The sequence below is a fragment of the Zonotrichia albicollis genome, chromosome 13 (assembly GCF_047830755.1).
Source record: "Zonotrichia albicollis isolate bZonAlb1 chromosome 13, bZonAlb1.hap1, whole genome shotgun sequence".
In the NCBI taxonomy this organism is placed as follows: domain Eukaryota; kingdom Metazoa; phylum Chordata; class Aves; order Passeriformes; family Passerellidae; genus Zonotrichia; species Zonotrichia albicollis.
Window position 1 is genome coordinate 22,306,791 of NC_133831.1, and position 20,770 is coordinate 22,327,560.

The following is a 20,770-nucleotide window of genomic DNA, read 5'->3' on the forward strand; positions in this document are numbered from 1 at the left end:
CACATGGGTTTGTTACATAATTTTGGTCTTTACTAAAATAGCCAAAATGCCTGGCTGTGCTGAGAGAATCTCTGTGAAGGAGTTTGTGTTCACAGTGGTTCTCCCAGCCTGGAACTACTGACTGTAAGACACCCATTAAAGCACTCCAGTTTTAGAGTTGACAAAAACAGTGAAGAGGCCACAGACCTCATCTAGTGATAAGGAAAGGCACGGGGCAGACTCTAATTTCCCTTCACCAAGGTAAATTTTTCTCCCCAGAGGTGCAATCTGCACCTCTCCCCAGCTGTGGCTGCTGCCCAGTCCTGCTCCTGTTGGCATCCCAGCTGCCAGAGCACAACCCAGCGCTGCACTCCAGCCCCTCAGGCACCACGGCAAGAGGGCTGCAGGTGAATTGTGAAGGTTACAGGCAAGATAATATCAAAATAAATAAGCTGTTGGTAGCCCTGATTGCTAAGAGCTCCCTCGTACTGCAGGCCTGAGGCAATCAACAGCTGGGCAAGGGGCCAGGCAAGACTGAGTCTCTGCAACCAAACACAGCTGAAGCTGAAAGACAATATAAAGGTGGTTTTGTCTCAGCTATCTGAGACAGCCCCAGAGCTCCACTGAGACTGCAGAAGGGACCTCAAGAGTCATGGACTTCTCTTATTATTTAAGGCAGTCACATCAACTGAGGCCCTTAAACTCAGTTGGACACTGTGCTAACACATTGAGCAAATACTTCAATGCATTGCTAGAGACTCTCAGCATTTATTTATTTTTCATATAAAGATACAAAGTGAAAACATTCTTCAGAGGCCATACTAACTGTAAATTATTAAGAATTTGTTCTAATACTGACAGCTTAAAAACTGCATGGGCTGGGTCATGGAGATTTAGAGCTGGAGGAAAACCAGCTCCTTCAAACACAGGAGCTGGATTGCACTCAGATAACATCAACAGAGACATAAAATTTAGCACACTGAACAAGTTGTTCTTTTTTCTTTTCCTTATGCAATGTAAGACTTGTTAAATCATTCTTAAGATGCAATGTGAAATAGAAACTATTAAAAAGAGATAGTGAATGTGAATAAATATAAATATTGGAAATATAATAGCATGTTAATAGATTACAAAGCTGTCAACAAAAATAGAGAAATTACAGTTCTCATGACAGCTGTCCATACTGATACTGTCACCACAGAAGGCTTGGTTTTAGATGAAATAACATTATATTTAAAGGGAAGTTTCAAAGCAAAATATAGTTTAATTCAAGAAAAATATTAACATTAAGAAACAGAAGGTTCTGATTACCAAAGAAAGTTTCAATATGAGGAAGAAATAAACATACACAAAACACTTAGGTTATGGGAAATTCTCCTGAATGCTGTGCTCAAAACCACTTTTTTTGTTATGTGCTTGACATTTGTCTGAATTTAATACCTGTATGTGTACCAGGAAGCAAACATTTGCAGTGTGTGGTGGATGGATATTATAAACATCTAGTTTCTACTCATAGTAGGATCTGCAGTGGGATGAAATAAACAGAGCATAACTTAAGCTCCCCATAAACCAAAACAAAAGGCATCACAATATTTCATACAGATCATATAAGTATAAATCAGTTTTCTGATGGCAAGCTGGTCTTTATGACGTTTTGCAGTGAGGTACTGAACACAGACGAGAGGCTGCATAAAGATGACTGGGGATTTATCGCCCTCTTGTGAGTAAGGGAAAAGTTACAATCTTCCTAAAGTGAACGTGCAGATGTTGCTAAAGAATCCTGTAGTAAAAACACATCTGTACAATTAATATACAGAAATTCAGATTAATCAAAAGTTAGGCCTGCTGGTTACTTTAATAATCTATAATAATTTTATCAGAAAAGGATAAATTTCAAAATTAAAAATAATGCTAATTCAAATCAGAACAAGGAAGCTATTTCTCCATGCAAGCAGGAAGACAGTAATCTAAATTCCACAAAATCACTGCCTAAAGCACTGATGTCAAATGCACAGACTAGCTCAAAGGTGTGTTAATCCCTGACTGCAGCCCCAAAACATCCTTCAATTTCAAACGGAGCAGGAGGATGAAAACACCTTTTTTTGCCACGCAGAAGATATGGCCTTTTAACTGCAAACAATAATTGTGGGTGTAAATCCAAATTTTTTTGCAGATGCCAGTGAATTTTGCAGACAGGAGGAGGTGTGTCTTCGTCCAGCACTCCAGATGAAACAGGCTCAACACTGGGAAGCCATCACACTTCTACTGAGTTATTTTTAAAGAGCTTCCTCTTTGCGGCACTCCTTTCTTCCCTGATGCTCTGCACCCACTCAGGATGTCACTGCTCCTTTCCTTCTCCATCTCTGTCTGCTGTCCCTCTCCTTTACCAAGAGAGCACTGAAACCAGGGCAGGAGCCATAAAATGTTCAGGCAAAGTCACCACCCCTCATCTGACAAAACTCCAAGGCTGAGGAGCTGTTGGACACCAGGGTTTTTATTTCACACCCTGCCCTAAGGATGGGCAGCTACATCAATCCTTCCTTGCACCCTTCCCTTCTTCATCACCCCTCACTAAGAAAAGGCTCCAAAGGGAACCCTTCAACCTAAACAACCCTGCAACTGCTCACCCCTTTGTCCCTCCTCACCAGACAGTGCCCACCATGGGTGACCATGGTTCCCTCTCAGGCTCACCTAGGATGTCCCCACACAAGCACAGCCTTCCCTGGGCAGCCATGGGCCCTTCCTGGGCGCATACACAGCACATCCTGAGTGTTTGTACAAATTCCTTCTGCTCTTGGCGCTACACCTGCTAACAAGATGGCTCTCTCCTGCACATCTGCAACAAAGAAACCTCACCCAAACTCTCTCCTGAGATTATTATCAAGGTATGATATCAAGAAGCCAAGTGTTATTTGATCACAAGTAACAAAGGACCCTTGTCCTGAGAAGCAACAATAACACTGCCTTAGAGGAATCTGAGAGCTTCTGTTTGTTTGTGGTGCCTTCCCTAATTTAAAGTAAATAAAGCATAAATTCTATCCAAATGAAGGCATCACCGAGCCCTACTAGCACAACATAATAACCATTTCCCTGAAAAACCATGTATTAATACCACTTAGCATAATGAATATTTAAAATGATGCTGCAGTAAAGAATATAAATTCACCCATGTCTTTCCTCTTCTTAGTAGTGACTGTTAATAAACAGCTTTACAGCTACTATATTTAAATGCAATTAGTTCCATACATTTCCAGCTTAATAAGAAATAATACATATTCATTTCTGCTCATTAACAGTCAGTATATAACTCTTAGCTAATGAACATTCAATTATGTTCTCTGAATACATTGTGGGATAAATTCTCTTTTTGTTGCTCATATCAGTTCACTTCAATTCAGTTGCTGCTAATTAAAATTCTTTTGCCTCATGCAGTCAAACCTGGGTTTTTTGGAGTCCCTGGAGACTTTTTTAGGAGTTCTGTTTTATCTTTATGTACAGTCAGCTCCCTAATTAATGCTTTAAATAGGGTAAACTTTACTGAGGCTCCTGGGCTCAGTTCAAAGGAAAAAAAAACCAACCAGTAATTTTGTATCTCATTCTCACACAAATCACTGGAGTATCTCTTTTTCTTGTAAATCGACTTTTTTCCTTTTGTTTTCAGGTAAGTTCAATAATCAGGGAAGGTGCCAGTTTGAGAGCACTGGGAGCTGGAGATGCCCTATCATCAGCTGAGAGCTTTCCTTTCCCAGAGGAACAGAAGAGAAATTCTTGTCAAGTTGTCTAGTTCTGCAGCCAGCTCAGGTGAGGAAGGAGCAATCTCCAGGGTACTTACCCAATCGACTTCTTGAGATAATACCACCTCCATTTTCACTCAGCATCAGCAACAGTCAATGCTGTTTTTCCCTAAATTGTTATCAGAGCTGGCTCAGCAATCTATCTGCCTGACTAGGACCAAAAACCCAGCCAAGTCCTGCTACTCCACTGAGACTAACACCACACAAGCTGAGTGTCTACTGAAGTGTCTCCCTTTGCAGAGGTCATTATCAGGAATTATTTGCTAAATGAAGTGATTAGGTTTTTGTCTCTGATTTGTTTGCCTTATGTCCATAAGCCTTGTAAAGACAAGGGAATTCAAGCAGAATAAATTTCAGGACACTTTCAGCATGAAGTTTTCCTCTTTGGTGCAGCACACTAGGACTCCTTTACCTGCACTTATGGGCTGGTATGGATAACACACTGGGGACAGCAAGCTCCCTGTGACAAAAACAGATAAAAAATATCTCAAATTAAACAAAGCATTTGAAAACTTACCAAGCAAACACTGTGAACCCTATGTATATCAATATAAGAAATATAACACAAATGCAGACAGTCTAACATTTAGGGAAGAAGGGACAGAGGCACAGAAACAAATGTCTGTAAGACAAAACATCTAGGAATACCCAAGAGGAAGAATTGAAACACCCCTTAAGCTAATCTATTTAACATTAAATGAAAACTCCAAGATACATCTATCTCAGCACCTGCCTTAGAAGAAAAGAAAAGAAAAGGTATGTCTGGGTTTGTGTATGCAGGCATGACCCCATGTGTGCATGCAAGCAAGTCAGCACCTCATGCACTCCCCAAGTACCTGAGCACTGTGAAACGAACAGTCCAGAACTGCTTTCCTTGCTTGAAGTCTCACTAAACCAGTGAATTCTACTGAGGGATGTGCAGAGCTGGATTCCCAGGAGACTGAAGCTGATTGACAGAACCCTAAGGACTTTCACACCCTGTGTTTCCAGCCTGCCACAGTGCCATTTCCATGGCATGAGGCTGAGGTTGTATGGTGCACAAAGGCCTTGAGTACACACAGCTTACCAGGATAACCCTGAAGACTGTCCCAGGTGGAGAAAGACAAACTCCATGTGATTTGTGTCCCACTTTTTGGCTGCCCTGATGGCTGCAGAGACCATGCTGTCAGCCGGGCACAGATGGTGTTAGTGGGTTAGTAGAAGGTGTTAGTGGGCACTGTTCCAGCAGGGGGGCACAAACTCAACCAGCATTAGGGCACCATGGCCTAGGCAGCAAACAAGAAAGCAAGAGAGAAAGACAGAAAGAAAGCCAGAAAACAAGAAAGCGAGCAAGAAATTGTTGAATTGAGAACACAAACACATGGCCACCTACTCCTATCCTCATATACATTTCTCAAAAGTAGTTCACACTTAGTACCACAGAAAGAAACTGGAAAAGCAGAATGGTACTTTGCATGACAAAGTTTTTAGCTAGTCCTTGAGAGGAGTTGTTTTCCTCACAAGCAGTGAACAGATGCTCCCCAGCTGCTGTGTGCAGCAGTGTTACACGGCCAGGCCAGGAGATGGCAGATTTTTGTCAGACAACAGCAGGGAGCAGGTCAAACACGAGCAGGTTTTCAATTTCTGCATCAAAAATGTCTTTGTACACGTGTTTTTTCAAGGTAAAACAACAGACCTGATCAAAAGAATTAAACAGACAAATGTTAAAAAGGGAACCTCCTTTTAGCCTCTGGTTCAGATAAGGAATTACTGACAGAAGAGTTAAAAAAATGTTTGCAAATATTTCATATTCTTAGCACATGCTTTCACCTGTCACACATTTTATGATAAGAAGATAAGTTAGAGTATATTTTTACAAAAATTTGGAAGAGAGCACACTGTCCCAAAGGCAGCTACAATAAGGCAGATATCTTAGTCCATTTTACACTGCATATATACAATTTATATTAAACACTATACAGCTGCATACAATTTTAAAAAAGACCTGTGTCTGTTTATGAGAAAGAAAAATTCATGTCTTGCACTATGGAAATGTTTACTGGGTTTTCATGTATCACTAATATGATTCATTTGGACTGTATACAGAAGCTACACCTGCTCCAGAGCCACTTTTAGTTTCTAGACAGAATCAAGGTATAGGGTAAGCTTCTCAGGAAAAACACACACTGTCCTAGTGACCTACAGAACTAAAGCTGTAGTTTCAACCAAGAAAAATAATGAGTAACAAGCTAATGCTACTTATTCCACTGATGTCCATCTTTAGCACCATATAAATCTTTTGGTGAAAGATTTCAGATATCAGTTTTGCTAAAGCTTGGTGGTGTTTTATGTTAGCAGTCCAATTGATCAAGATTCAATTTACCACAGATTCATAGACAAAAACGAAATTATTATTCAAAAGAGATGCTGACCCTAGTTTAGCCAAAGAGTTAAATATAATTGCACTGTCTCACGTGTTATGAACAATAAAGGTTTTTTTTTGCACTGTGCTTGTATTTTGGTACTTGTTATGTTAAGCCCTTCAAATGGTGCTATAGCTAATCAGCCTTAGAAGAGCAGAAATTTTATAATCAATATTATTGTTTTTCATAAATGTACAAGTCACCAGAAGCACTAATCTAGATATGAATAGCATCATGTCTGCAAGGCCACAGTGTGAGTCACAGTATCAGGCTAGTGGTAAAAAAATTTCTAAAAATAAAAGCAGACACTATTATATAGTGATATAATAATATAATTTGTCAGACACAAATTAATCCTGCCCACCCAGTTGCACTGGTCAGGCCTCCCAGCAGTAGCATTTCCTGTTTGGGTACCTCAAGAAAGATGTGGACTTATTGGAGAAAAGCCAGAGGAAAGCTTTCAGAATGCTCAGATATGTAGAAACAAGCACTTGAGAGGGAAAATCTGAAAACATGAGTCTGGTGAAAGCATAAGAGAATTATAACACTACAAAAGTGTACAAAAACTAGCTGCAGAGAGGAAAGGGACCAGTTCTTGCATCCACTGAGGGTGGATAGCATCTGCAATGAGAGATTCTTCTCAGATACAGAAAAAAATAATTTCAAGACATTACCAGAGAAGTGCTGGAATGGAACTGCTAGGGAAGTCATGAGCTTTTTAAAAGAGCTTATAAAATCATCTGCCAAGAGTGATGGAGGTAGAACTGATCTTTCTCCTCTGGAGTTCCCCCCAGCCTTACTTTCTGTGATAATTGTGCTGATGCAGTTTGTTCACAGCTCTCAGCTTTTTCAGAAGACAGTGCTGGTTTCAAGGACTGGCAACCACAGGGAAAGCCTGGAAACCAGCCAAGGGAAATCCTACACTCATCAAGCTTCCATTATAGGCAGGCTTCAGTTAGCCCAAATATGTCATTAGGACTACTCCTTAAGCACCTGCAGTTGCAAAACACAAATAATTATTTTATAATAATAAAGCTTTGTGAATGCTGATGGTATCTTTGTGGAAGTAGAGACGTCAAAGTGGGAAAGGAACCATGAGATGTTTATAATTAGTTTCATTACAGCAACATGAACAGTCTGGCAACATACAGACAAGTGCTGTGCCAGGAAGTACCAACATATTCATGGGAAGGACAAATTGGAAAAGTACCATGAGAAAATGAAGTGTTTGAGCCAATGTCAAGCAAGAGGCCAGCGGCCTGAGCCCAGTGCGCACTGCACACACAGACTGGCGGCTCAGCCCCACCACTGGAGTGAAGGATTCCTGTGAGAACCAAAAAAGCCTGCTTCCTAAATGTGGTCAGCGTGGAACTTCCTCTGGGGTGAGACCAGCAGCAGGCGGGCAGGCGGTGCCGCAGGACGCTGCTGTACCGCACCGCACCGCACCGCCGGGCCTGCCCGGCCGCTCCGGGCGCGTCCCTCAGGGCACACCCGCGGGAAGCGATCCCACGGGCACCCGGCAGCAGCGAAAGGCTGCAGCGGATCTACTGACCTCACGTGCTCCAGAACCAGAATCACTGTACCAGCCTCAACAGCAGTGAAAATGCACCTAGAATTGCACCTAAAACTGCCCTAGAAGCAACCTCTGCCGTGTGCCACGACTGCGCCGGCCCCTCTCCTCTCCCCTCCCAGCTAGCGGCCCGCGTTACTCCCAGTGCTTACGGACATCGCCCTGCGATCGCACCCGGCTCAGCTGCGGAGCCTGCAGCGCGCACGGCGCGGGGCCGGGCACGACAGGGCAGGGCTGCGGGGACACAGACGCCGGCACGGGGCCGGGGCACGGGCACGGGTAGCGCTGTGGGCACACGGACCCCGGCACGGGGCAGGGCACGGGCAGGGCACGGGTAACACTGTGGGCACTCGGACCCTGGCGCGGGGCAGGGCACGCGTAGCGCTGCGGGCACATGGAACCCGACACCGCTACCGTCCCTCCTGGGCTGCGGCCCAGCAGCGGCCGCCAGCCCTCACCTGCCCGAGGCGGGGCTCCCGCGATGGGCAGGGCCGGCTGGAGCCTCTGGCCCCGGGCTCCGCCGCCGGCTCATGCGCAGCCGCCGGGGATGGCGGTGGCGATGGCGCCGCGAGTGTTGCCGCTGCCCAGGCAGCAGTCCTTCAGCCCGCCCCTCGTCCTCAACCCCTTCGTGCACCCGGGCTCCCTCAGCACCGGCGACAAGCTGCGGGTAAGGCTGGGGGCGGGTGGGGAGGCCGCCGGGGCCGGGCCGTGCTGCCCGGGCTGGGATGCGCTCGGCAGCGCGGCGGGCACGGCACCCCCGGGCACGGCTCAGCCCGGGCGCGGCTCCGAACCAGCGCTCCGTGCCGCGCCTGGGCTTCCGCGGGGCTGTCAGCGGGGAGGGCTGGGGGCACCGGCCGCTTTCGAGCCCCCTTGCCAGGGCAGAGCGCGGTGTGAGCGATCGAGGTTTGAAAGTGCCGCCGGCAGCCGGGGCTGCGGGGCCTGGCCTGCCCAGCGCCGCCGTGCCCAGCGCCGCCCGTGCCCAGCGCCCGCAGCGGAGCGGAGCGGAGCAGCCCCGGCTGTGGTCACATCCACAGCTCCCGGCTTTGCTGGGAACGGGCTGCTAGTGACAACATTTCCTTCCCTGTACAGCACAGTTTGCTTCCTGATCTAACCTAGACATACGCGGGGAAGTTATGTAAACGGTCAAAGATGCAGTGGGTGATCAGCATAAAAAAGTCACTGTTTTTGAAATTAAGTTCTTCAGCCTGTCAGAGTCCTCAAGCTGCATGCTTACTCAATGCATACACAGATGCTTACTGACTTCAAACTTAAAACTTTAAACACAAGATTCAAAACAAGCTTTTGGAAATATTTGTGCAATCATTGCTGATAACACATCATGCCTAGAGAAAACAGCGGTCCTGTTTCAATAATTAATCAGTCAGTCATGTCAGATGCCTCAGCTTTAGAGTTGAGATGTCAATTTCTCTCTGATAGGAAAAGCTAAAACAGAAGAGAACTTTTTCAGTCATGCTGTTTCAGATGCTTAACTGACATTAGGCTGATTTTAAGCCTGGGATGGGGGCAGTGAATTTCTTGGCTCCATTTTGCAAAGTGCACAAGAAAAAATGGTACCCCATATTCCACTGTGTCACTGACTGGTCTCACTGGGTGAATTGAATCAGGCCCCTGAGCTGAGTGCTATCCCAGTATGACTTGTGTATAAGCACACACTAGACTTGCAGGATACTCGTACAACTAAAAAAGCTTTGATTCTTAAAAACATTCTTTAAAAATTAGCTGATGAACCAAACATGAATATATGATTGAGGACAAGACATCTGTGTGTAGGTGAAGTTACAGCATTTTCTGCTGATGTTTATAGATATCTGAAGCTGACATACAACTAAATATTTTATGTTTCATATAGATCTTTGTCAATTTATAAACAATATTTGCCCTGAAGATAGCTGGGTAGAGGAAATGTGAGAAAGCTGGAAAACAATTTCAAGTCCTTTTATCCCCTATGTTTTACTAGCAGCCTGGAACATTTCAAGTGCATCTGGATCAGTAGCTTTAGGCATGAACCCTGAAGAAATCAGTTTCTTAATGAAGTGCCAGAAATTGACGGCTTTCTGTGCTGCCTGTCTTTTCTGGAGGGTGCACTGACTACTTTCAAAAGCTTGCATTTTTAAGTTACTCCATAAAGCACCTGGAAGGAAAAGCACCCATCTGGGTTAGGGCCTTCTGCTGGTGAGCTGAGGAGCAAAATAGTCACAGAATTGTAAAGCGGAAAAACACACAAGAGAACCTTTTCTGTGTCGTGTTTTGCTCCCTTCTGTTCTTTTCCCCTTTGGTCATAAGGACTGGAATACTTCCTACTGATTGCTTTGTCCTGTGAGCCTCTGCTCCTCTCTTGCTCAGCACTGCCAGTCAGACCTGCTGGGAATCAAGGCCTTGGCAGACACTGTTACTATAAACTTCAGAAAAGGGAAGTCTCCCTTCCTGTTCACATCAAGTGCAGTGTTTCTCCATTCTTGCATGTTAAGGATAGTCTTGTTATGTCTCCCCATTCTGTACTATTCCTTTAACATACACCAATACAGATACACAATTTCAAAACCCTCTTTCTTTGGGAGTCCACAGCAGGATTTCCATGTGCTGGTGACCTTGCATGGGCTGTGTCCCTGATGAATGGAGCTTGAAATGAGACAGGGTAGCTGTTTGTGTTTCATGCAGTTTCAAATAGAAAAACAGCCACACTGAAAAGTGAGTGAGAAGATTCTACAATTTCTTGCCAGTCCTTTTTAAAAGTTTACAAGCCACCCTTTATTTGTCATTCTTTAGAATGTGAAAAGTAAGGATCAGTTTGGCTGTGCTAAACATCTTCATGTGCCAAATGATTTTAAACCAGTTGTCAAATACTTCTGGTTCCCATCCACTGACTGAAGTGCTGCAATTCCTTGTTGAGATTTTTACTGGGTTTTAGTTCTTTTGCTCCTGATTGCTCCCTTGCTGTCCTAACTTCTGAACTGCAAATCTAAAGCAGAAATTCCAGTTAAGTCATTACTGGATTCCAGTTTATTCAGAAGAGATGCTCAGTGGACTTCTGCAGTGGTGCTCTATGTAATACCACAACCAGCATGCTAAAAGCAGTATTTTTGGAAGGAAGCAGCTGGGTTGCTTGGCAGAGCTGTGACATCCTCTGGATGCTCGTGGAGCACTGTCTTGCCCTGTGTGTGCTGCTGGGGACAGTCCATCTGATCACAGCTTCAGATGTCAGAGTATTGCAGTGGGAGCTGGGCTTCACTCTGGTCCCCGTCCTGCTCTGCTGCTGTTTCTGAGATAACTTGACAGCAGCTACAGTTGAACAAATATTTTATATGGAATTCTCTGGCTTTCTGATAGACCTGCTTTTCCACTTTTAAGGTTCCTGCTATAATCCCATGTATTGATCAAAGATCAATCAGCTGTGGGAGCAGGACCTGGACTGCCAGCACTGCTGCAGTGACAGGATGTGCAGTTATTGCAGAGACAGTAAACAGAAAGTACATGGGTGATTCAGTATGTGGGAAAAGGTTCTTTGGATGACTCAGATTACTTCTATCTTGGTGATTACTGCACAGAAGCTGGAGTGGCTCTGCTCCTACTGAGTAGTAACTACGCTTTGTATTTTTCTCTGTATGTTTTTATCCTATGCTTTCCCTTTTCTAGTCTAACTTGACCTTCCTCTTTTCTGTCCTTTTCTTCCCCTGCTCTGCAGCTGATGGAGCAGAAACCAACTCTGCCTCATTACACAGTGACCTAGAAAGGCAATAGCTTGCATCAGCAAATCAGTACCACCTGTGCATCTGCCTAAAATAGATTAATGAATTTATTAAAGTTTTGAAGAAGGGATTGTTTTGCTTTTGCTATTGCATCCTTTATCTTCCGTTTTAGGTCAGTACATATATATTCTTTTTTTCATCAAGAAAAACATTATTTTAAGTCAAACCACACTGATTTGTGCTCATGCTGCCCATTTTGGATAACTGAATGCAGCTGAAATGTTGAACTGGACGATAAATCATAGTAAAAGAGGATGCATATAGAGAAAAAAAATCCCACATCTAATTTTGGGACACAAGCAAGGAGTCTTTGCTGGTTTATTTTCCTAGCTGACTTTTTCAGATTTGCCACAACTAGCACCAGAGTGAGTGGGAGCAATAGATCTCTAGGGTCAAACCTGTCATGCTCATTTCTGTGATCCAGAGCAGTCCTTTGCCTGTTGTCCATAAAGTTATGGTTAAAATCCCATAGCTACCTACTTACACAGAAATGTTAAATTAAAAAAAGGTGTAATCAGAGCTAAATGTTCAGATCTCTCCTGGAAACACACTGTGTGGCAGTGCTTGCAGAACTTAAACATCAACACAGTGTACCTGCTTATCGTGCTCATCTTAATTTACTCTGTGTATCCCCTGTCATGTTTGGACTGTTGCCACTGTGCCTGTGGTAACACAGAAGCGAGTCCTGAAGGCCCAAATTCATCTTAATCCTCATCAGTGTCACAGGGTTTAGAGCCAGATGGCAGACCCTCTCCTGAACAGTGACAAGGGGAGGGTAAGAGGACATTACATGAAGATGGAAGGGATTTGATGGGAGGGAAAGGACTGTGTTGGTGGAAGGAAAATTAGAAACAACTGACTATCAAAAACTTGGATAAAGTATACACTAACACTAACACTAACACTAACACTAAGGTGCTTATTTTCAAGTACTCCACAGTTGTTCCTTTTTAAAGAAAAGAGGTAAATTAAAATCCACTGTGATGTTAATAATCACAGCTCTAGGAGGTTGCAAACTATTTTGTAAAGCTGTCTCACAAAAAGCCTTGCTTTTTCTGTACAGTAAGAGGCCATTGTTAGAGCTGACTAGAAAGGTTGATTTTGAGAGGGGAACACTGTTGTTGCACTGTAGATTTTCTTTAAAAACAATAAAGCATTAAAGGTACTAGGCTCACAAGAAAAAGTTAGACTCTCTTAACTCTCCTTCAGTAACTTATCCCATACACTTGAACTGGTGGAGCTATCAGTCTGACACACTCTCAGATAAGTTTTGGGGGACTGGAAGAAACAGCCCAAATAAATTTTTAGAAATCACTATTACAGTTTTTTTGGGTGTGTTTTGTTTTGTGTGTAGGTTTGCACACAAACTGGTCCTCATCAGTGAGTGGCAGCAGAGCTGGGTTAGTGCCAAAGGGGGTTGAACCCCTCACTGGTTTCCCAGCAGTGCTGGGCTCTGAGCTGCTCACACAGCTCACCTGCCTCCCAGCCCCACCTTGCTCAATCTGCACAGTTGCACCATAAAGCCAACCTTCAGGATACAGTTTCTAACCTAATGTGCTGGGGTAAAACAATTAAGAATTTCTTCCTGCCCTGCCCTGTATCAGAGCTACCTGTGGTACAACATGGTGCCAACGCACCTGTTTCCTGGACCTATACATGAAAATAAGCAAGCTGAATATTCCTGTGGGAGGGCTGGACATGATGTTTGAGGATTATTTGCAGTCAGGGCATCTAAAACCTTGGTTTTGTTAAACTCCCAACTGGGGGAAATGACATTGTATTGTGTGTGCACAGCTCCCTGGAGCAGCAGTGAGGACAACTTTCAGCAATATTGTGACTCAACACGGGATTTGTCATTTGAAAGGGCAAGACTGCAATTAGTCATCTTAAGGATCCCTCTTGACTACTAGATAGGCAGCTAGTGAGAGAAAGCCCTGGGCTGGAGATATGTGTCAGCTGGGCAGACTCATCTGAGCTGGTTGTGTGCTGCACACCAGGACCAAATATAAACTGGAGCCAGCAAACTTAGTTTGCCTTCTGTGTCTAGCTACATCCAAGCCAAAAACATAAATACTCAGATACTCCAGTTCTTCCTGAAATGGGAACTCAGAAGAGAAAATGAAACCATTAATTATTTCCCATAAGAGCAATGGAATCATTAAAGCTTTCCTTAAATCACAAAGCAATAGTGGTAGTGCTTTAAAATCGTTGTAAAGTAACTATATAGATAGCAGAGTCCTTTCTTTGTTGATACCATTTCTTAAGATTTTTCATCTCTTTTTTTCCAGACTGTTCTCCAGGGGGTTATTTTGCTTCCCCTCCGTCTCGTTTCCATCACATTCCTTTTACTGCTAGCTTGGCTGTCTGCATCAATTGCAACTTTCTGTCAGCCTGGAAGAGGAGTTCAGCCACTGAAAGGATGGAGAAGGTGAAAAACTGACCAATATTTGTGAAAACTAAGCCTTTTTTTTCTAATAACACGAAGCCGGTGTCAAAAGCTATTTTTTCCTTTCACTCCTGCTTTTAATTAAAGAGGATTCCTCAGTTTTACCCATTTATATGAAGCAAATTTTTAATTTAAAAAAAATAAGTGTATTTTACAAGAATAGTGGACCTTTTTAAATAGGTATATTTTCAGTTGTCTTGAGGCTAAAAAAATGTATAAAAACATTTATAGACTATCTGTAAGCCAGGACTTATTTCAGTAATAATCCTTACAGGAATATTTGAGAAAATAAATTCATTAAGCAAGTATTTTGTAAGGTGTCATAGGCTGAGCTCCTGTGTAGCCTTTGTCCTTTCTGCTATGCTATGATTCTATGACAAAATTAGCTTTGACAGCTCCTCTCAGCTGCATTGCCCTTGAAGTGGTATTTCACAGCTGCTTCTGTGGGTTCTGGGTTTCAGTCCCTCACTTCTGACCTCAAAGCACTGAAGTTCCCTTCTAGCCACGATGCACTGCAGGAGGAGGAGGAGACACAGGAGGTGAATTCTAGACCAGAAGTTTAGGGAGAGTCCCATGAGAGGAATGTGTCCTCTCCAGTGGGAATGTGTTCCAGTAAAGAAACATTGTTATTTAATCTTATTTAAAACTGACAGTAAAAAAACAGTATCAGTTACATCAATTCTTATGGAAAGGACACTAAAACTGCTAATTAACCCACTCAAAATAGTTTTATGGTACAATGCCATGAAGTATGCCATGAGAAATAGTGTACCTGGGAAGAGGCTGTACCCTGCCTTATCTTCCATCAGGAAAGGTGATGTCCCCTTCCCCCCTTCCTTTAGCCCTGCATTCTGGTGATGTCCCCTTCCGTTTAGCCCTGCATTCTGGTGATGTCCCCTTCCCTTTAGCCTTGCTTTCTGGTGATGTCCCCTTCCCCCCTTCCTTTAGCCCTACATTCTGCTGGTGAGTAGCATTGCTACCCTGTGTGGGGCCCCATTGCTGGTTAGAACTGGGAAATCTGTTAGGGGCTTTTCTTTTGAAGTACAAAATAAAAGCTGACTGTAAGCTGGATGAGATTTTTGTGTTTCTGTTTCCAAGGAGGATGGTCCAGATCACCCTGTCCGGGGTGACTCACATGGCGTACTTCGTGATGGGGTTCCAGGTTAAAGTCAAAGGCAAGGTGGCGAGTCTGTCAGAAGCACCAATCTTTGTTGCAGCTCCTCATTCAAGCTTTTTTGATGGCATCATTTGTGCCCTGACTGGAATGCCATCAATAGTGTCTAGAGCAGAGAATTTGTCAACTCCAGTATTTGGCAGTAAGTATTTATGAAAAAAACCTGAAAGTTACAAGTTAAAAACTCGACTTTGGGTCAAACATGTTATCTCCTGAAGTGATTTAAGGGCAGACTTGTAAGCTCTGTCTTGCAAAGATACTGACAAATTACTTTCCAGCAAAATTCCTATGATACATTATCTTTTTGAATGGGTAAAAATTCCTAGAAATTATGCTGTTTCTTTTCAGGTATGAAACATATCATTTTGAAGTTCTTTTATACTGAAAGGATGTTTTGCAGCTGCTCAGACTGGAAACTTTCTCTTTCATTCTCCCAGTAGTACCTCAAAAAATCTGTTCCACTGCTGTGTTTTAACAGTGTAGCCCACAAATCTGAGTGAAGGTTATTTCAAAACAGACCCAAACTACAGTAGTCTGGAAAATACCATATTGATAAGATTAAACTTGCAGGCAATGTTATGGATTTTTTTTAATGGGAGCAAGACCAGGAAGGAATAAAAGAGGAGTTACTCAAAAAGGAAATGCAGGGAATGGAAAAGATCAGATGAGTCATGCTTCTATTATTTTCTCCTCCTTCTGGCACAAAAAGAATCCCCATTTGCATTATTGCTAGAATCAGCTGTAGACTTTCTGCTGGCTATACAGTAACCCAAAACTAAACACAGCAGGCAGTATAGCAAAGTGTTTTTGTAGAAAAGAAATGGACAGAGAATATATTGATTTTAGCTTAAAAGCACAGGATTGGGACAGAGAAGATAATTCTTTGCCAGGTTTCTCATCACAAAGGTCCACACATTCTGATGTAGACTTCTGATTAAATGAGGGGTTTTTTTGTGTAATTTATATCAAAGCTGTGCATGCTTTGTAACAGAAAAGGGAAGGCTAAAACTACATTTTGGGTGCAGTCTGCCTACGTTAGGCCTGAGCGTGGCCCATGAGCAGACCCAGTCAGGTCACTCTTTGGAATTGTGTGGAAATGCTTAGTGAAAAATAACAGCAATATTATTAGAATGTGTTTGGGTAAATTTTGCATGTTTATATCTACTGTAAAGCTCCTCAGCTGGCAGCCTGGGTATGTCTTCTGTGTCTTATTTCCCATTTTGCAGAAAGAGAATAACAATGCTCTTATCAATTTCGTCTGGAAGTTGTTTGTGTGGAGTCTGTCTCCTAGCATATAAATAACATGTTTTTGCTATAAGGAAGCCTTGAACCCATGTGTTTTCTAAGCACTAGTATAAGGCATTTTTTTAATCTGTTTCACAGCCATTTTGAGATCCCTCCAGCCTGTGGTAGTTTCTCGTCAGGACCATGACTCCCGGAAGAACACGGTGGCTGAGATAACCAGGCGGGCACAGTCAAGAGGCCAGTGGCCACAGGTAATAAACACACCACTAACTTCTCTTCTGTCATGTGTTCCTGTTCATTGTGCATCACAAGTGACCAGCTGGATAGGATTCTTAAAGTGTACAGAAATGGAGTCAGCCCTCAGGTATATGACTGGGTAAAGAAGGGTGTCCAGAATATGATATGGTGTCCAGAAGGAGTTTTGCTGTGACAAATGGATCAGTTAAATCCAACCAGTACCAACTTCTGTTGCAAATGCAGATGCTCATGCCTTTCTCTTTTCCCTTTTCAAGTCTTAACATGCTGCCTTCAGTGTAGCAGGTGAATTGCATTGGTATGGATCAGTATTCTGAAGCTGGACCACAGAGCTGTGCTCACACCAGGTAGTGGATGAGCAGTTGATGAGATGGGTAACCCAGACTGTCCAAGATTAGTACAAACAGTACTTTAGCCAAAACTTCAGAGTAATGTGTAAGAGTAACTATGTGAAAGTTTCTCACATAGAGTATAGACAAGGTGGAAGAATTTTCCGTCACTTTTGTTCCACTGAGTAACTTTTGAGTAAAATTAAGAGGAAGTGAAGATAATAGACTTCAGTAGGAAGTATCTGTGACAGCTAGACCTGCTGTTTACTGCTCTACTTCTGAACAGTCTCTAGAAACAGAGACCATTTAAGTAGGGGAGACCAACACTTGCCATTTTTTTTGTAATGGCATTATTTACACATTTCATACATTTTTACTTCATAAGTACCTTTCTAAAAGCTTTTTTAACATTTAAGGTACTTCGACTCATAAATGTACTTTTCTAGTACAATTACTCTAAATAATTTTAGAGCCTCCATTATTTTTGAATTTTTTCAGTTAAACATGCACATGACAAATTTTTTAATACTGGGCTTAGAGACTACCCTGCTGCTTATGATTTGCTAAACTGTTTTAGGTGAATGCCCTGGTAGACCTGATCTCTGCTGGAAGCAGCATGGGGAGGAAAGGGAAATGGGCTCCTGCATCAGTGCTGCACTTGGGATGAAACCTGGATATGTATTGTGGCATAAATAGATTATGAGTCAAGTAATCTGGGAATCTCCAAGACTGAGTCATCAGTACAACTGAGGGTGTCACTGGGTGATTCCTAGTCCTGTGCCCTGGCCACACTTTCTGATTACAGGATGTGTCATGGAGGACTGGCGGGAACTTGCTGTGTGCAGCTGCCTCTGTCATACCCTTGAATAGTGCGTGTCCCTTGGGTGTGACATGCTGAGGCCTCTCTCACAGCTGGCCTTGATCTGTTCATTCAGACTGAAGTGGGAGCACACCTGATCCGGACCATTTTGTGCTGGGGTGTTTTTAGAATGCTGCTTATGATCCTGTAGTTTTATGTGAAATACAAAGCTTGTGTTCCAGAGGGAGCCAGATTCCGTGTGTCACACTGCAGTTCCCAGTGCACTTCATGTACTGTCTCAGACACTGATGCAGAAACCCTCTGGGTGCTGGTGTGTCTGAGTTGATGGGGTTCAGAGCTGCTGTGCTGTGTATGCTTTCAGAGCTGTGCCTCACAGCAAATGCCTTCTCTGCCTTTTGCTCTGCTGCTCAAGCTGTGTTCTCATCACAGCTGGCACCTCACTGATAGCATCTTCACTGTGATTGCCCAAGCACCTCATGTACTTCCTTTCAGCCCAAACTCCTCTATTTATACACCCAGCAACTCGATAAGAAACTGCTGTCAGAGGAACAATTTATTATTACCAACACTAAAATGACAAGTGAAACACTTAAAGCATTTTGTACCATATTTTTGAACTGATAAAGACCTTTCCCCAGAACTCCTTTCTTGGAGAGCATTGGTTTCCAAGTCAAGATGGACCAGGTTAATAATGTTGTGAGCATTCTTCGTTAATATGTTTGTTTCCTTTGGAAACAGTAGTGATATTCTTGTAATACAGTACAACAGAGCTTGCATAAGGTCAGCCTGTGCCTAACAGATACTAAGGTATAATTCTTTCATGAAATATATGTGTATGTATATTTTTCTTTCTCTTTAAATCCAAGATGCTGATTTTCCCAGAAGGCACCTGCACAAACCGATCCTGCCTGATCACATTTAAACAAGGTGAGAGATTTTACCCCGTTGTTGTTGGGAAAAGATAAGTGATACTAATTTGATAGTTGTAGTAAGGACTGAATTTGTGAAGATATATCATCCACAACAGCACTGTTTTAATCTCTTACATTATTAAAGTTTCAGAGGTACTAAACCCACTCTTTTATACTAGCCAGCTTACTTCTCTGGTTTGTGCTGTTGTGTAGGATTCAAAATTTCTGTGACATATATGAGTAGTTAGTTGGGGGATTTTTCTGGGTACAGTTTTCATCTAATATATTTACTGAGAAACTCAACTGTGATTGTTATGAGATGAATGTATGAACTTAGATGTTGTTCTTTTATCTCATCTAACAGGTGGGCTATCTTACATTGCTGTAAATTCTGCCATGCAAGACTTAGCAGCCAAGTTACAAAATGTCTTTGCATAGCACTTAGCAAGCCTGGACAACAAATCATTTTTAACAGAGAAACATTTTTCATTGCACCACTGATCATTAGATTGTTGTGCTGCCCTTCAGTTAAGAAAGGAGAGCAACATGATTTTAACTGTTTTACAGTGTCTTGGGTAGAAGTGTTAAAAACCATTACTCCCTGGGCAGATCCATATCACTTGTGATGATCAGACCGCAGAATGATTCAGGAAATGCTCAGAAGCCTTGTGAGCATCTCATCCTTTGAAGTTAATGCCTTCAATGGGGAAATAACGCACAGAAAGTGAGTTTGAACAGCCCAGGGATCTTAGGCAGCTTTCTCCTTGAGATGGAGCCAAATCCTTTTCTGTCCTAACATCTTGCTGGTTGTGCTGCTGATTTAAAAACAAATTAAAAACCAAAAACCCAAGCTACAATACACATAAAACCCAAATCAAATAACAAACAAAAAACTGAAGTAGAATACATCTCATTTTCCTTGTGTTTTAAAAAATGTCTCCTTCCAGGTACTGTTGTCTGAAATAAATCTCTTAAATCTTCCAATTGCTGTATTAAGCTTAGTTGTAACAATTAGTTCTGATTTGTGGCTGCAGGTGCCTTTATTCCACAAGTCCCTGTCCAACCTGTGTTACTCCGATACCCCAACAGGCTGGTGAGCAGAAACTCCTCTGTTACTAACTAATAATACAGAAGGCAAAAGTCTGACTTAAGTGGTACCTACAATGACTGCTTTGCATTGTCACTGAAGAGTATATTGTCCTGAGCTTCAGCATTGCTAAAGCTAAGCTAAGCAGCCAGGTTTCCCAAGTATCACCATGATGTAGTTGCTATTCTGACTGTGAAAAATTACTGCAGGGCTTCTTAGCTAAACGGGGAGACAGGAAAGTGTTGTGGCGGAAGTTGGAAACTTCCTGCAGTGCCACAGAGCCTGTCCTTTGAAGTCTAAAATGGACAAACTTCCCTATTAGTCATCATTTTCTGGTTAACCTCAAGATAGCCTTCCTGCAAAAGGACTTGTAGAGTTTCTGAACAGAAGCAAAGCTGAGCCCTGCAGTACATCCAACACCCCTCCTCGGGAGAGCAGCTTTGCAGATGTTCTTTTCAGGCAGCATTCCTTGTGCAGCTCCACTTTACTCTGCCTGTAAGGCTGGGACCTTTTCAACATTTTTTAAATTACCTGGTCATCCAACAAATCCAGGAAATACCAAACTTTCACTTCCTAATGTTTTGTTAGGTTTAAAAATATGGTTGTTATTGCTATTTGCAAATACTCCTTTGTGTAATCCTTTTACAAATAAATGTCAAAAGTGAATCACCCAAGGGGATTGGTATCGCATTTCCCTGATAAGATTTAAGGATCTGCCAGTACACACTGTAAAAATAATGTATAAGAGGTAATAAACACAGAGAGAAGAGAAAAAATAAAAACAAAATATCAAAGAAAAAGAATGATAAATTATGCAGAAATGTCGTTAACTAAATGAGACACGTTTATGAGAATGCCTCTCTAAAGGGACTGGTAAGGCCCACTGACAAAGTCTTACCCATTTTTCTTTTCCCTGCTTCTGTTGTTTAGATCAGAGTGAATGATTTACAGTATCTAACTAACTATAAATGTTATTCCCAATTTTTTATAA

The 20,770-nt window shown here is 42.6% G+C and overlaps 1 protein-coding gene across 1 annotated transcript in view; it reads left to right on the top strand.

Moving 5' to 3' along the window:
- The first annotated feature begins 7,904 nt into the window (after positions 1-7,904).
- The window catches only part of LPCAT2 (lysophosphatidylcholine acyltransferase 2), a 30,297-nt gene continuing 17,431 nt past the window's right edge, over positions 7,905-20,770 (top strand). Inside the window, exons 1-6 of the mRNA XM_074551239.1 lie at positions 7,905-8,412; positions 13,801-13,940; positions 15,057-15,274; positions 16,516-16,628; positions 18,648-18,708; positions 19,727-19,785. Of these exons, the coding sequence (XP_074407340.1) occupies positions 8,140-8,412; positions 13,801-13,940; positions 15,057-15,274; positions 16,516-16,628; positions 18,648-18,708; positions 19,727-19,785 (864 nt within the window). The 5' untranslated portion in view covers positions 7,905-8,139. The remainder of the gene's footprint in view (positions 8,413-13,800; positions 13,941-15,056; positions 15,275-16,515; positions 16,629-18,647; positions 18,709-19,726; positions 19,786-20,770) is intronic.